Source organism: Perna viridis, chromosome 12 (assembly GCF_037379345.1).
Source record: "Perna viridis isolate PV_CMFRI_1.1 ecotype Kerala chromosome 12, ASM3737934v1, whole genome shotgun sequence".
Lineage (NCBI taxonomy): Eukaryota > Metazoa > Mollusca > Bivalvia > Mytilida > Mytilidae > Perna > Perna viridis.
Window position 1 is genome coordinate 28,187,998 of NC_142456.1, and position 15,821 is coordinate 28,203,818.

General features: G+C 35.9%; 1 protein-coding gene across 1 annotated transcript; it reads right to left on the reverse strand.

The window, feature by feature from the left end:
• Positions 1-11,775: 11,775 nt before the first annotated feature.
• Positions 11,776-15,789, reverse strand: LOC148601902 (uncharacterized). Its single transcript, XM_088554276.1, has 2 exons — positions 15,649-15,789; positions 11,776-14,634 (listed from the first exon to the last, which is right to left on the reverse strand). Exon 2 carries the CDS (start codon positions 14,625-14,627, stop codon positions 12,981-12,983), a length of 1,647 nt encoding a protein of 548 aa, XP_088410402.1. The 5' UTR covers positions 14,628-14,634; positions 15,649-15,789; the 3' UTR covers positions 11,776-12,980.
• Between the last annotated feature and the right edge of the window lie 32 nt (positions 15,790-15,821).

The window sequence follows — 15,821 nt, forward strand, 5'->3', positions numbered from 1 at the left end:
CATCTGAAATTCCTGTTGATGTACGAACAGCGAAGAAATATTCTCTATTTGAAATGAACCATTTGATCTCTGGATATGTTTTGGACTTTTTTTCAAAAGATAGTTAGAAAATTGAGGTTTTTGAGAGCGTTGCGAGCCATTGAAATGTCCATTTGCATTGCATTTTAATGAAATTTCAACTTATTTTAGCAGATCGAAATGAAAAATCTTGTTTTCCTCTATTGATTCTGATGGTACCGATTATCTGTATAAATGTCTAAATGTTGGGTTATTCTCTTACATGTTTCACATACATACTGTCTGATCCTTACTAAGACGAAGGATCTAACTTATTTGGATTCGGCATGTAACAACATTAAACATTATCAATGCTGAGCTTTTAACCGAATGTCAAACAGACATGATAACAAATAAAGCAAGATACTGTAACACAGAAAAAAAAAACATACATGTAAAAAGGGAAGGGGGTTATCGACTGGGCTAAGGAGGGTTTGTTCTATTGGTTCTATACAATCATGTACATCAATCAAAACATGCAAATACAGAACAAAAATTAAAGTTTGTTTTTGCTTTGGTTTACCAATTTTAGATTATTTTCAGTATCAATTTCTACCGGCAAGTTATATCATAATATAGTTCTTGGATATTGCAAAGGCCTCTTTACAATCATTATATAATACCTGTATATTTTTAATGAAGTTATATCTACAGTAATGTATGTCATATCATGATAACTGTAATAAATTTGAATTTACAAGGAAACTATGAGGGTTTTTGTCAAATATCAAAGGGGCATAACTCCCACATGTTCACCGTAAAAATTTAGATACGACAAGGTACAGACCCTGCCCACAGATAAGAGCCAGTCAAACCGACGTATCGGACTATGATACTTTGATGACCGGACTTCACCGGTATTCTTTGAGGAAAGAAAACCAAGATACTTTGATTAATGGACTACGCCAAGACCCCTATACTTCAAAGAAAGGGCTACGCCAATCGATCCAGGATGAAACTCAAGAATGTTTGCCAAAGGACACAGCTGACGAAAACTTTTTCATACATCCGACAGACGACCCCCTTGCCTTCGACGTACCCAAAAGGATACTTGGACGACCATTTCATGCCCTGGGCCCATCCCTTTACCAGCGTCATAGCAGGACCCACCGGGAGTGGAAAACGATGTTTGTACGCCGATTCGTTCAAAACGTGAAGCACATGAATATGTATAGACCCGATCGGATCACGTGGTGCTACCACGTGTACCAGGCATTTATGGAACTATTGAGGATGTAGACTTTGTACAAGGACTCACCGACCTTGACACATTGGATCCCAGAGAGAAACACTTGCTTATTCTAGACGATCTGATGAATTCGGTCACTGAATTTATCTCGAATCTCTTCACGAAATATTCTCACCATAAAAATATAAGTGTCATGGTGCTGGTCCAGAATCTGTTCAACAGGACCATCAGTCTGAATGCCCATCACTTGGTTCTGTTTAAAAATCCTAAAGACGTATCACAGGCCATGACCATGGCCCAATAAATGTTTCCCAAAAAGCCAAACTACTTTATGAAATCATAAAGCCAGCGCCAAACCCCACGGATATTTATTGATCGACATGAAACAGGGCACTCCCGACAACTTGAGATTAAGAAGCACCATTTTCCCATGGGGAAATTATGGATGTGTTCTTGGATGAAACAAAAAGTATAAATAGAGATGAAAAAGGATATGCGGTCACTTTGTGAATGAGTCGCAAAGGAAATGGACGCACCCGCAGCAATAAAGATTTACAAGATACTCCCCTGTCGAGGGATTCATTTAGAAGAGATCACCAGTCGTGATGCCATACACGTGCAATGGACGACAGAACGTGCACAATGCAAACCAAAGAATGAACTGACAAAAGAAAGTGATGCTCCAAAAGACCTCGTGGTAGACGAGCTGGAGGAAAGAAAAAAGCCAATAAAACAGATGTAACGCCTATAAATGCAATTGTATATAGAGGATTTCGGAACAAAGATCGTGCAGATGTATTAAGAACGTAAAACGTACAACATCAGAATATCAAATACTAGTGGAAAACCGGAGCGGAGTGTCGTGCATCTTTGTGTAAGAAACAACGACCTTAATAAATCAAGAAAGTTACAAAAGTTCAACTAGATGAATCATATTGATCTACGACACCAGGACCTTATACAATGAGAGGGTGTTTCATCAAAAATAGCAGGAGCTATATGAGATGAACCCTAGTTCAAAGACCAGAAGTAATGAAAACAAACGAAAGTGGAGATTAAATACAGTGAAAAAAGGCCCTTGACGCAAATGATACTCGGACGGCAAGAAGCCTTATACTAAAGCGGAATCATAAGAAGATCGGATCGTGAAGTATTATTTAAAGGGGAAGAAGAACACTTGATGGAACAGACAAATGAGCAGGACCCGGATTTGATGAGAACCCGACGAATATATGAATATGAAGTGTAAATAAAATATAAAAGAAAAAAAAGTCTCGTTGTGTAATAAAACTATACTAAAGAAAGACCTCCTTACAAAACAGGGTAGCTCAAAACCGGTAACACCTATTAGCGACAGCATGAAAGACATATTTACTATCAGAGCCTCAGGGCCAGAGAATAAGTAAACATACTATATCAGTAAAAAGTTCCTTATAAAAAACCCATCATACAATACTTAAACAAAAAAGGGGGACGAAGGAAACAAACCACGAATGAAATTATAGAGAAAAAAATAAAATTCCGTAGTTCAATGGTTTACCCTTATAACGGGTCAAATCTAGTATTCACGGACATGTAAACATTGAAAGTATGAAAAAGAAATCGATTTACCCGATAGAGCCTCATAACACGTTCAAAGGGTGTACGCGACATGCAAATATCGAAAATATTATAGCAGTAAAAAGTTCAATTTCCTTATAATAACAAAAGAAAAACATTAAACGAGCACACGAGTCTCAAACAAAAAAAGGGCGTAGGAAACAAACTACAAACGAAAATATGGAGAGAGAAAACGCAAATCAATGGTTTACCTCCATAACGGGTCAAATCAACTACATGTGACATGTAAACATTGAAAATATGAAAAAAGGAATTTATCCACTACAGCCCCATACTACGGATAAAATCGATTATAAGGTTGAGTGAGTCTGACTGTAATAGGTATTGAAATGGTCACTATAAAAAACTGAAATGAAAGGCAATACACCATTCAAAAGCTATTAACGTCCCAAATGTACAACGTGTAAATCTTTCCATAGTCAGTATAATCTTTAGACGTTAGTCAAAATAGAAATATTTATTATTATAACTGAATACAAAGAAAAATATTAAAACAAAAATAATTAAAACAATTAAAAGGTCAATTGTTCCAGAAGAAATGAAAGGTCCTTCCCATCAATTCTCTTCTGACAGCAATCATGTTCATGTGAAAGTACCTTTGTCTCACGGCAAATGGCTCACTGTATAACAAAAATTAATTAAAACAATTAAAAGGTCAATTGTTCCAGAAGAAATGAAAGGTCTTTCCCATCAATTCTCTTCTGACAGAAATCATTTTCCCATGAAAGTTCCTTTGCTCTCACGGTAAATGGCTTTTTAAAAGGCGAGGTTTTTGACAATTATTAAATTTGCAAAATAGTTCTGATTCTTGGAAAAAAGATGAATTCAGCAGTAACTGTGTAGTTATAAACTATTTATAAACTATTGTTTTCCTGTCAATTTCATCAATACAATTATTTGAGAACAAAATGAACTTGTGATTTTCATGAATATAGAAAAAAATCAAAGGGAGATAATTATAAAGTATTCCAAAACAAAAGGTCTCAATTGTCACTTCCAGGTCAAATGGCCACCCATCTATGGAATACTAAAAAAACGCTTAACCTAGTATTATGCATTGTAAAGGTATTATTTGAGTGTGTATTGAACAAACGTGGTCAAAAAATTTTAAGTCTCCACAAAAGTATGAGTATATATATTTATAATTATAAGAAGACTTAACGTATTTCGGTTTAAGAGATGTCAATGTGTATTGCGGCTATTTTTTATTATTGCACTGTAACGGAGGTGACTGTAGGTAGTTGGTATTTTAATATTATTGTTTACGTATCAAACTGTTCACGTGATTTGGCTTTGTTCATGTGACATTGTTACCGCTGTAAATAGTCGTAATTTCATTTTGAGCTTGCCTCGGTGTTTTACGTTAAATGTTCGAGTCTCAGTATTTTACAAAAGTTCAATTTATTTCAAAACGTGTTTTACTCTGATCGAGTTCATAACATTTGAGTTGATATCCTTGCTCTGATTGGTTGATTCATTTTGAACTGAGTAATTAAGCGAGTGCGCGTGCTGTTTATCGCTTCTTCTACAGATAGCCAGTTCACGTGTGTATCACACCTTTTCTCTAATTCAAGACCGTTACAGTCTGTACGTTCTTTGTTTCTGACCTATTTACGGTTTTGCCGTTTTTCTCAAAGGAATGTAACATTTGGAGAATACTTTTGGAATTTTTGGTTTGCCGATTTAGGGAATCATTTTGGATAGTTAGGCTTCTTTATATACTAAAATATTTATACTTATTGGTCTTCTGTCGATCGTCGACCCGTGTTGAAATGTAAATTAGTAATTAAGGTTGGTCAACAGTTATGATTTTAAATCCTGTGTGTTTCCACTTATAGTTCTTATTCACAGTGTTTAGGCTAAAAACCACTAATTCCACTTTCCATAGGCTTCTATGCTAATTTCACAATATTCAATGGCTTCTCTGGACTTTACCTTAACTTTAACCTGCAGAGGACTATATATCAGCATGATTCTACATATGTCAGCTCACAATCCTCAGAATGGCATGTGGGTTTAGCAGACTTGCAGTGCAGTACTGGTCACCGGAAGTGAAGGGTCTATAAATAGCATGGGAAATCCCAGTGTTTTCACAAGACAGGGGTATATTTAAAAATCATTATGGAGATTAGGCTTCACATCACAAGAAGCAAAATGCACCTATAAAATGTACAGAAATGTTTTTCCTTTCAGAAACTGTTTCAATTTTTTAAATAAGATGAGAACTTTTTTCACAGCACTATGAGGAACAGGGGTAATTTCTGCGTAGGACTATTTTTGCGTACGTTCCAAATGCTCATTGGTTGAATTGGTGGTCTGTAACCTTTAATGACAAAGCCCAGTGCACGAACAATCCACGCGGGGTGTACTGTATGAGCTTTGATCATAGGTAGTAGTTATTGACAAGTTAATCTAGAAAAGCAAATTATTCAGCGAACATTCAAACACTATCATTCATTAAAAGAAGATCACATTACTTAAACAGTTAGATTGGTATTGTTGTTATCTTAGATTGTAAAGTATTAACTCGTCATTTTCACTGACAAACTTGCACATACAGAAGACTCCAGTTACAGCACCATGATTCATCGTTACTCATTTACAGTACTGGATTTTGTTTTTGTATTCATTTTAAAGGTGAAGTGTGAGAATATTAGAAATGCCCAAAATTACTTACAATCTTTTACAGGATTATTACTTCACGAATGATTTTCAAAATAAATATTTTAATTTGTCACATTAATCAAACAATACATATTACAACTTTTTGAACACATCAACGAAGGGGGAGGTAACAAAAAAGTAATACTGGAAGTCGCAACAAAAATACAAAGTTCTAATTAAATTGTCCTTGCAGTAGAAAGCGATATCCATCAGTTTGAACTGTAAGAAAATACAAGGAAATTTAAACTTCATTATTTTTTGATTTCCGTGATTCATTTTTTTCACTTAACATTTGGAGTTATGGCGCTTTGATTGCATATGTTATAATGATTACGTTCGCTGTTTCGTCTGCATATAGCTGAAATATTGCTGCTCGGACGTTAAACCCCAACAAATAACAAACAAACATCAAACATAATAAATATTTGTCATGCTACTAAATATGCATTCATGGATTCATTTGAAGCTTTGAATAAAGGTAGTGAAGGTTTCTGATTAAAAGCAGCTAAGAGATTACCCTTGGGCAGAAGACAATCATACTCCATTATCACACTTTCATTACATAAATCATGATTGTTGGATTACTTTAGAAAAATCTTAATCCATATTCTACTTTTTTTAGATTAGTTTTATTTAAAAAATGCATTAATTACGGTAAGAACTGTTGTTTACAACGTGTGCACCAATTTTCAAAGAGAAAGGTGATTTTCAATAACCAAAACCGACAAAGATACCACTATAGGAATAGTTCTAAATGTCGATGGAGAGTTTTCCTATATAGATACATATTTGGACTGTAAATACTGTCCTACCAGTAGTTATAAGTCATATCATAAAGATACAAACAAAATTCTACAGCAAAAAAGTGCCTAATAAAGATTCAGAAATGACCATACAAATGAGGTAAAATATCTTTTCAAAGTTTGACAAAGAACCATCAATAGTATAACATACTGCAAATCATTCAAGATCAACAGTGAAGGCCCCAAGTCTATACGACTAACGGTTTAAAAGTTTAGTGACCAACTGAACAATTTCATTTTAGGTCGCGAAATAGCGTAACTATTGAAACCTCAAAGCTTTTCCAAACCTTCTCAAACAGTACTGCACCAGGTTTCTGAAAAATATGGAGCTTTCGGTTTGTGTGTATCTAAAACGGTTTAAGAAATTTTTACAAAATTAGTTTTTCCGCTACGGGGCACATAACTCTGGACCGACAAATGATCACGTCTAACAGGGTGAATTCCAAAGTCTTCTGTCAGACTGCAAAAGATTGTCAAAATCTTGTCGTGATACGTTCAGCCAAAACTTTGTCAAAATGTCTGGCGGAAAAAAAAAATAATAATAATTATTATAACCAGAAGAAATACAAGAAGGTCTTCGCATTGAAATGGGAAAGATCTTAATGATAAAAAATTATTTCTTAGTGGTAAAGGTTTCAGTATCGTATTAATTTTCCCATAGACTTCTATAGTGAAGTGCATATTTTTAGGATTTTTAAAAAAGATATGTAAATTGATTCAATAAAACTTTCACTTATGTAGCATTTCTAAGGACATGTGACAAAATAATTTCCCACGAAGAAAATAGGGTGAGTCCACGAAGATTGGACAGAAAAGTAGCCTTGAACTATAAATAGCCATTTTCCCTACATTCACTTTCGTTTTGCACTCACCAAACCAACCTTTTCAGTGGAACATTTTTATGTTATCATGTTAGATTTTCTTTAAAAAAAATTCTTCATCTTGCAGTGTGATGTTTGCTCTGTCTTATAAGTCATTGTTCATATCTTTTGACAAAACATTAGTTTGTAGAGAGGCAAAAAGAAAATGCACTATATTTTTATAGCATCCATGCGCGATACTGGTACCTAAACATTGCACAACACGTCCTTACACCTGTAATTTATTTATAAAGCATAATATAAACTGCTAAAAATCAATACATGGGCTATTGAAATCACCAGTAAAATGGAAAGTTTCAAACATCTGTCTAATCCGTGAGACATCTATTCAAATTACACAATCAATTGAACATCGCAAGCAGAAAACCAAATCAAAATTTAAAATCTATTCAAAGTGCCCATTCAATTTGACATTATTACACAAGGACAATGAAATTACAATTAATGCACAAAAATAATTAAAAAAAATAACGATAATGAAAATATAAAAATAAAAAAAAGCAATATAAACAAAGAAAGATAACTCTTGTCATAATATACCCCCTTTTTTATACTTACCTGTTTAAAGTATACTAAATAATGACTTTAATTAGGACACTTAATGAGGATACCTATGAAGGTCGTTTTCCCCTCCCAACCTTAAGACCCCCCTTGCTACATCAAAAGGTCCCCTGGTTCACTTCCGGCCCCTCCCTCTACCGGTCACTTCCGGTCCACGGCCACCGGATGCATGCGCATTTCGGCTAATCCCCTTAATCCTCCCGAAAAATACTTCTAAAACTCATACTATAACTACTGACGACGACGATTGATTGATGATTGATTGTTGGGGTTTAATGCCCTAGCAGCAGTATTTCAGCTATATTCAGGCGATGAACATGAAATGGATGATAAAATGAAGGTGAAATGTTGATTAAATGAAAATGGGATGCCGCACATGGATAATGGGATCGTCAAATTTTGATTGCCGCTGGAAATTGGGAGAGGTGGGTAGGGTTGGGCAATTTAGCCTCCTGCAGCCGAGCCCTATGGTTCCTACTCCGGAGAATACCACAGAAGGGTTATTTAACGTGCGAGGAACGTGACATCTTAATTTGGCTAACATTCTCCATCACGAAAACGTCACAAACAAAATTCCCACAAATTTCAAAGACAAATCCATGATACCAATTATTTCATATTCCTATACTTTCATTGCGTCCAAAATTTTCAATTATAAAAGGCTATTGCAGAACCTCGAGATTGAGGACTTCAATGCTAAACCACCTGACTGTTCTTGCAAAAACTCTCCATTCAAATATGGTCCTCCTGGTCACGTCGTTACGGGAGATTTAATCATCATCGAAAACGAATCTGTGCGTAATATCATTTCTAAAGGTCCCAAGTACCGTGAACCACGCTCCATAAATTGGAATTATACCTTTAAAGTTCTTATGAATGCCGTTCAGGACTATGCAAGAAAATGGATAAAACGAGAACAAGAAGACATTGATTCTCTGCCAGAGTGGTTAAAGGCCGTGAGGTCTTTAATTTTGAAACGAATGAAAGTTTTAAGTAGGTCAATGAGTGCAAAAGATACATCAGTTTTCAAAGATCCCGATGTAGCAAAAACAATGTCTACTATACATGACAAATATGTTGTCGTACCAGCAGACAAAGCCAAAAACAACATTGTTTTTGTCTGCAAAACGTTTACATCAAATGTTTATTATCAGAGGAAGACGTAGAAAGTAGCAGTGATAAGACATATACTGCTACCACACTCACCAAAGAAGAGATTGTGGAAAACCACAAATCTGTGTTATCCCCTTTTGGTCTCTACCAAGGACGATGATAGTGATTTACCGTCTATGTACTGGATTCCCAAACTCCACAAGAATCCATACAAACAACGTTACACAGTTGGATCTGCAAAATGTACAACCAAACCTCTTTCAAAACTTATGACTTCTATACTCACAACTGTCAAAGAGGGTCTGCAGTCCTACCACAACACTTGTTACTCCCGTAGTGGTATTAATTCAATGTGGATCCTGAAAAATTCGAAAAATCTTTTGAAGACAATCAGTTCAAAACTATTATCTGAATATAATAGCATTAAAACCTATGATTTTTCAACACTGTATACTTCTATTCCTCATACTCAGTTAAAATCCCGACTTAAGAACATACATCGTTGTTTTCCCAAAAAAGATGGTACACCTAGGTACAAATATATAGTTCTTGGTAGAGATTCCACTTTGTAAGAAATAATTTCAAATCATCTTCCAAATATACAGAAGAAGACGTTTACAAAATGCTGGAATTTTTAATCGACAACATATTTGTTCAGTGTGGGGACGTGTTTTTCAACAAACGGTCGGCATTCCAATGGGAACAAATTGTGTTCCTTTACTTGCTGACCTATTCCTTCACTCTTATGAGGCTGACTTTATAGCTGATTTGATCCGAAAAAAAGAATATCGTTTGGCTAGATCCTTTAATTTCACTTTCCGCTATATAGCTGACGTATTATCTTTAAACAATCCTAATTTTGGGGATTTGATACATCGCATCTACCCAAAAGAACTTGAGATAAAGGATACTACAGACACTGTAAGATCAGCCTCATATCTTGTCCTACACTTAGAAATCGATGGTAAAGGAAAACTATTGACCAAACTTTACGACAAAATTTTCATTCAGAATTGTCAACTTTCCTTTCATCTGTGGCAACATCCCTTCAGCACCTGCGTATGGAGTGTTCATATCAAAACTAATGTTATGCGAGAGCTTGCCGAAACTACGCAGACTTTTTGTATCGCACTAGAACTCTAACAAATAGGCTTCTGGAACAGGGTTATGTTGCTACAAGATTGAAGTCATCACTACAGAAGTTTTATGGTCGTCATCATGAACTCGTGGATCGTTATGATGTATCCATCAGCACCATGAAAACTGATTTATTAAACGGTTCAGTTTTCCTTTCCTCGACTTGAATTTTTATGAGCAACTCGGCGGGTGTTTCTAGAAAAGCAGAGGACGCTTACCCTACCGGTGCACCTGGTCCATGCTCCCAGTTTTTAGTGGAGTCCGAGTTGCTCATTTTCTTTGTTACTTTGTATGTATGATTTTAGTTACTTTATGTTCTTTGTTGTGTATGTCTGTTTTCCATGTCTGGTCTTTGTCCCTGGATTGCATTCTTTTGGATACCGCTATAACCTTGGTTCCCTTGATTACTCTTTCCCAACACGTTGCACCACTATGGTTCGCGGTAAAGTTTTCCGTATTATGCCCTGACGACCCCAGCAAGAAACATGCCAGGATTACCACATTGCACCACCTGGGGCACACAACCCAGTTGCTCTGTGGGCAGAGCGCCCTGCCCCCGGTCAGGGTTCTGGGTACTATTTAGTCGCCCTTTACGACAAGATGAGCGCTGCTGCTGGTCTATTCTTTTGACACCCGGACCCGCACGGGACCGGACGATGACGAATATAATAGAATATGAATGTATAATAATTCAAATGATATACGAATGTACAGTACTGAAATAATGAGTGCAAGAATTCGCTAACAATATTAGCGACTTAAATAGCATGAAATAGAAGATTTTGCATGTAATGCGGAGTTTCTAGATCCCGATAAAAACAATTAAATGCTGATCTGCTTATACTCAATCTATTGAACATAATTGAAGTGTCTACGGACGACGACGACAAAGGCATGATACCATTATACGACCTCAAATTGTTTCCAGTCAAATTAAAACATACGTCACTGAACTATTTTTTTTTATATGAATACTAAGTAATGGAGCCTTAATGTGATATATTTTTAAGAATTTTATATTGACTTAAAAGCGAATTATCTCTGGGGCTCTTTGGTGAACAACTAGTCTCTTTCTTTTCTCTCAAATTTTAAGTTTTTTTTTAGCATTCCCAAAACCTTTCTTGTCAACTGCATTCCCACGAAAAAAGCCTGTTTGTAATAGTAGTCACACCACACAGAAACCTGTTTGTAGCAGCAGTCACACCACATGAAAAAAGTCTACTTGAAACAGTAGTTACATCACATGAAAAAAGCCTGCTTGTAAAAGTGGTCACACCACACAGAAGCCTACTTGTAACAGTAGTCACACCACACGAAAGAAGCCTGTTTGTAACAGTAGTCACACCACACAGAAGCCTGTTTGAAACAGTAGCCACACCACATGAAAGAAGCCTGTTTGTAACAGTAGTCACACTACACGAAAGAAGCCTGCTTGTAGCCGTAGTCACACCACACAGAAGCCTACTTGTAACAGTAGTCACACCACATGAAAGAAGCCTGCTTGTAACAGTAGTCACACTACACGGAAGAAGCCTGTTTGTAACAGTAGTCACCACACAGAAGCCTGTTTGAAACAGTAGCCACACCACATGAAAATTGTAATTATACGATATCTCTGTTTAACGACTCGTAAAACTTATACTGTTTCTTTGCCATAAATTCAGTGCGTGCATTTTCTATTCATATTGATGTTCTAAATATTAATGAATGTAATATATACAATTTCTGTGTGTTTGTACTATGACATATATTAAGCATTACAATAACTTTTTATTTTGCAAAATAAACCCTTGACATGCCAGGCAAATAAAGAGGGCATGCAATACAACTGAAACAGTTAACAACGAATGTGTATTTGACCAATATAGACCTCGTTTTTCCAACTATTAATATAATCCAGAATAATGTGTAATATATATATATCTGAATTTAAAAATACATTATAATAAAATATCGAAGAATTTGAAGTGTGACGTAAGTTTTATGTCAAATATAAACTGTAATTTATATAGTCTTGAAAAAAAACAAACTTTTTAAATAACATAAAGGAAAAATTTTACTTCATACCAAACATTTGCCCATACTAACTACATATTTCAATATGAATTTGCTAATAAAACTGTAATAAATTGCTTCACAGTACATAGCTCGAAAGGATCGCAAAAGTCAAATCTGAACATTTAGGGTAAGTATGGCCACACCATTAAAACTTAATACGGCTTTGAATTTTTATTATGGATCGATATATGACACCGGATCAGAACTTGACCCTCTTCGGTCTTTTACTCCTATAAATGGTTCCAACCACTACCTCGATGGGTTATATAGTTAAATTCTATGAAAATATTAATCAATTGTCTGTTGCCCCTTATTGAAACCTAATTCTAAAACGGTTTCGGCCATAACCCCCAACATTAATATCAACCTTTCTGATGTGGTTTTAAAACTTGTTATGAAATTATATAAAGATCATCCAACTAATATTCAAGTTATCCTACAAACGCCAAGTGTCTACGGACGACGACACGGACGACTGCGTCTTTCTGGGGTCGTATAAAATTATTCTTTTCCATTTGAACTACACACAAATGCATGTGACTTTTACATCCTTCATAACTAGCGAACATTATATCAAAAACTTAAATACTCGGTATTTATATTGAAATGACAATTTTTCGTATATGTACACAACTCAATATAGGCGTGGGCAAGGGGCTATCGCAAAAGCGGTGGAACGAGGATTGGTCTTTTTCAGATAAATATGCAAGTGGATACCAAAACCGCTCTGGCAGCCCGTCCCCTTAAATTCTGAAAACATTTTTTTTTGCATGAAATCTTGATTTTTATTTTACAAATTCTATCCCCAATTTTCATGTTATTTAAGCCCCCCCCCCATATGGGATCCTGGATCCGCACCTGGCTGGATCCCCAATCCACCAATGTTCGAATTCGTAGTTACACTATCACAGTAAATTCTTTATTAGCATGTTGGAATCGCCTACCATTCACATAGTTCTGTTCTTTGAACATCCATCCAACAACGGTGGTACTTCTTGCGTATGGGTTTCCTGGAAGAGGAAGTTGGTATGGTTCTGAAACTTGCAAAGCATTGATGCGATCCTGAAGCTGGGTCACGTGATTTACCAAAGCGGGTACGCTCTGTTGAAAACTTTGTAACGCCGCAATGTCAAGAAAATCGTCATCATCCTCGTAATCTTCTTTTGGATTCATGACATTAGCAGTAGATATGAAAAAATTCGGCAATTTTATTGTCTTGACAGCTTTTGACCATCTTAAAATCATGCCCATAAGTCTATCGGCCTTAAAGTCACGTGTGTGCGGTGGGTTCGGTTCAATACCTTTGGCGTACTCCCAGTCGTCAATTTCCGGAAATGTAAACAATTCGTGAAGAAATATAGTCTTTAGCAATAATGTAGATGTTGAGCGTTGTGGCAGAACACCGTATTTGTATACATGAGATATATGACAATCTCTGAATGTCCGAAACATTAAGTAACCAGATTTAAACACAGTAGGCATATTTCCTATCAGGAATTTTTCAATATCAGAGAAAGACAAGCGCAATTTATCATTTTTGACAACAACAAATAGCTCAGTAGATTTAAAACAATCACCGATTATGTCAAAAAGGGGGTGATCGTATGGTATTCTTTGTTGAATGTCAATTTGAGTTGGGTAGTGAGATTTTGGAATTGGCACTCCGACTGCTAAATCAATTATAACGGGTATCGGGTCAGGTGTCGACGGAAGGCTTACATTGAAAAGGATTGAGACTGACGGACCGTGGAAAAAGAAGCTCGATTTTATCATGCTGTCTTCGCGAAGAGACCAGCCCTGGGGAAAATTGGTGGACGAGACAACTTTTTTGATGTCCTGCCAGAACTGGCCCTCACCTGGAGGACTCAGTATCTTGATAAAATCTTCAATTCTGTTGATTGCTTTACCGGTTGGACGAATTTTGATGTCCACGTATCCCGGTTGACTGCCATTTCTCACCTCCGTTATTGCCGATCCAACGTCTTCAAAAGTTATCATGAAGTTGAACTCTTTGTGTGAATTTAATGATATACCTTCGTAGAAACTGCCTTGTGGCGATAAGCCATAGCAGCCGTTACCGCCATTTTGATGTTTCAGCAAACCAACTAAAATCGATTCGGCTAACTTTCGTGCATCTGCACTAATCTTTTTATCCACAATGCTAATATCATCATTCATTTCACCACCAAGTTTTTTCCTTGTATCATCTAAAGTTGTCGAAAAATTGCTTTGATACATATACTCGTGATTTAGAATCGCTGCCTGTGCGGTATTTATTAGACTTTGTTGCACTTGTGTCGATCGTTGTTGTTGTGGATTGCCTTGTTGAATTGGCAGTGGCTGTTGAGCCTGCCCTTGCATTTGATTTGGAGGCTGTTGGGGGTACACGTTTTGTATTTGGTTCGGTAGTCTTACTTGCTGAACATTTTGTTGATACCCTTGTTGGAGGTGCTGTTGAGGGTATGATTGTTGGGGATACCCCTGACCATGCTGTATATTTGATTGTCGGGTTCTGCTTTGGGATGCACTATTGTTTTGACCCATCTTTGATCTGCAGAAAAAATACTACATCTCAAAATATTTCAAGAATATACAATTACATTTGATCATCTTAGCCTTAAGCCAAGATGACTCATAATTTCAGCATAAAATTTACTATGAGTGTAACAAAATGAAAATACTCTTCAAGGGATAGCATTTTACATATACTACTAGTATTTGTTTCAACTATTGTATGTATTTATTTTCTAAAGGTTGATTTAAGATTCAGTCATCATTAAAATTTTTGGTGGCTTTTATATTTTGCTGCATACATGATTTATCATTTTTGTCAAATATTTACAGTGTATGACTAACCTTTAGTAATGGAAAGGACATCAATGGAACATTAAATAATACCCCACCAAGTAAAGGTGAAAAAGGGAGTGGCAAAAATAGAAACTCTGTTTTGGATTTTGCTGAAAATTTAACTTTTTGTTAACAATTGTGATAGTTCTAAAGCAATCATATGGAAACCGTTGGGGACGGACAAACAGACGGACACGCAATTTTTCGGAGGGTAGCAAATACATCGTCACTTCGTGTGGCGGGGTATAAAATTGTTTAGCGTCTTTTTAGCTAAGCGACCCTTATCACTGTCGAATGTTCCAACATTGTACGCAATTATGATTTTACAAAATACTGGGTAATTTTTGTTCGTTTTCCATACTAACCAGGCTACTAATCTCTTCAAACATTAATGTTTGGGAACGATACGAGATACGGCATTTCATTGCAAAAGTTATCTTATCAAACTATTGATTTACAAAGCAAATTGAAATTAGAAAAACCTCGATAAATTTAATGTTATAAACTACATTGTGTGGCAATTCAACATTCAAGAAAATGGAAGTGTCGTTGATGTCTAAACATGTTAATTTCGTTGTGGTGTTTAATTGCATGTACATTTTTGTATATAATTATGCAAAATGTACCATCCATACTTTACATCAAACTATAGTAAATGTCAAAAGTAAGAATAAATTAGTTAAATATCATGATAAAAAGGCATAAATAATACTCCTACCTGAGAGTCTACGAAATAGCTTCTTCTGATAAAACTGAACAAGTGAGGCGCAAGTATAATTGAACGATATACGTAAAAGAAAGGGGAGTGTGTAACTTTTACTTCCTCATTGAACACATTATTGAGGTATATTTCCGGTACAAATTCATTCATGAGACGAGAAATAATATTAC

Bases quoted from the DNA above. Each gene is read 5' to 3' on its own strand.
- LOC148601902 (XM_088554276.1), bottom strand. From the start codon at position 14,627: ATGGGTCAAAACAATAGTGCATCCCAAAGCAGAACCCGACAATCAAAT.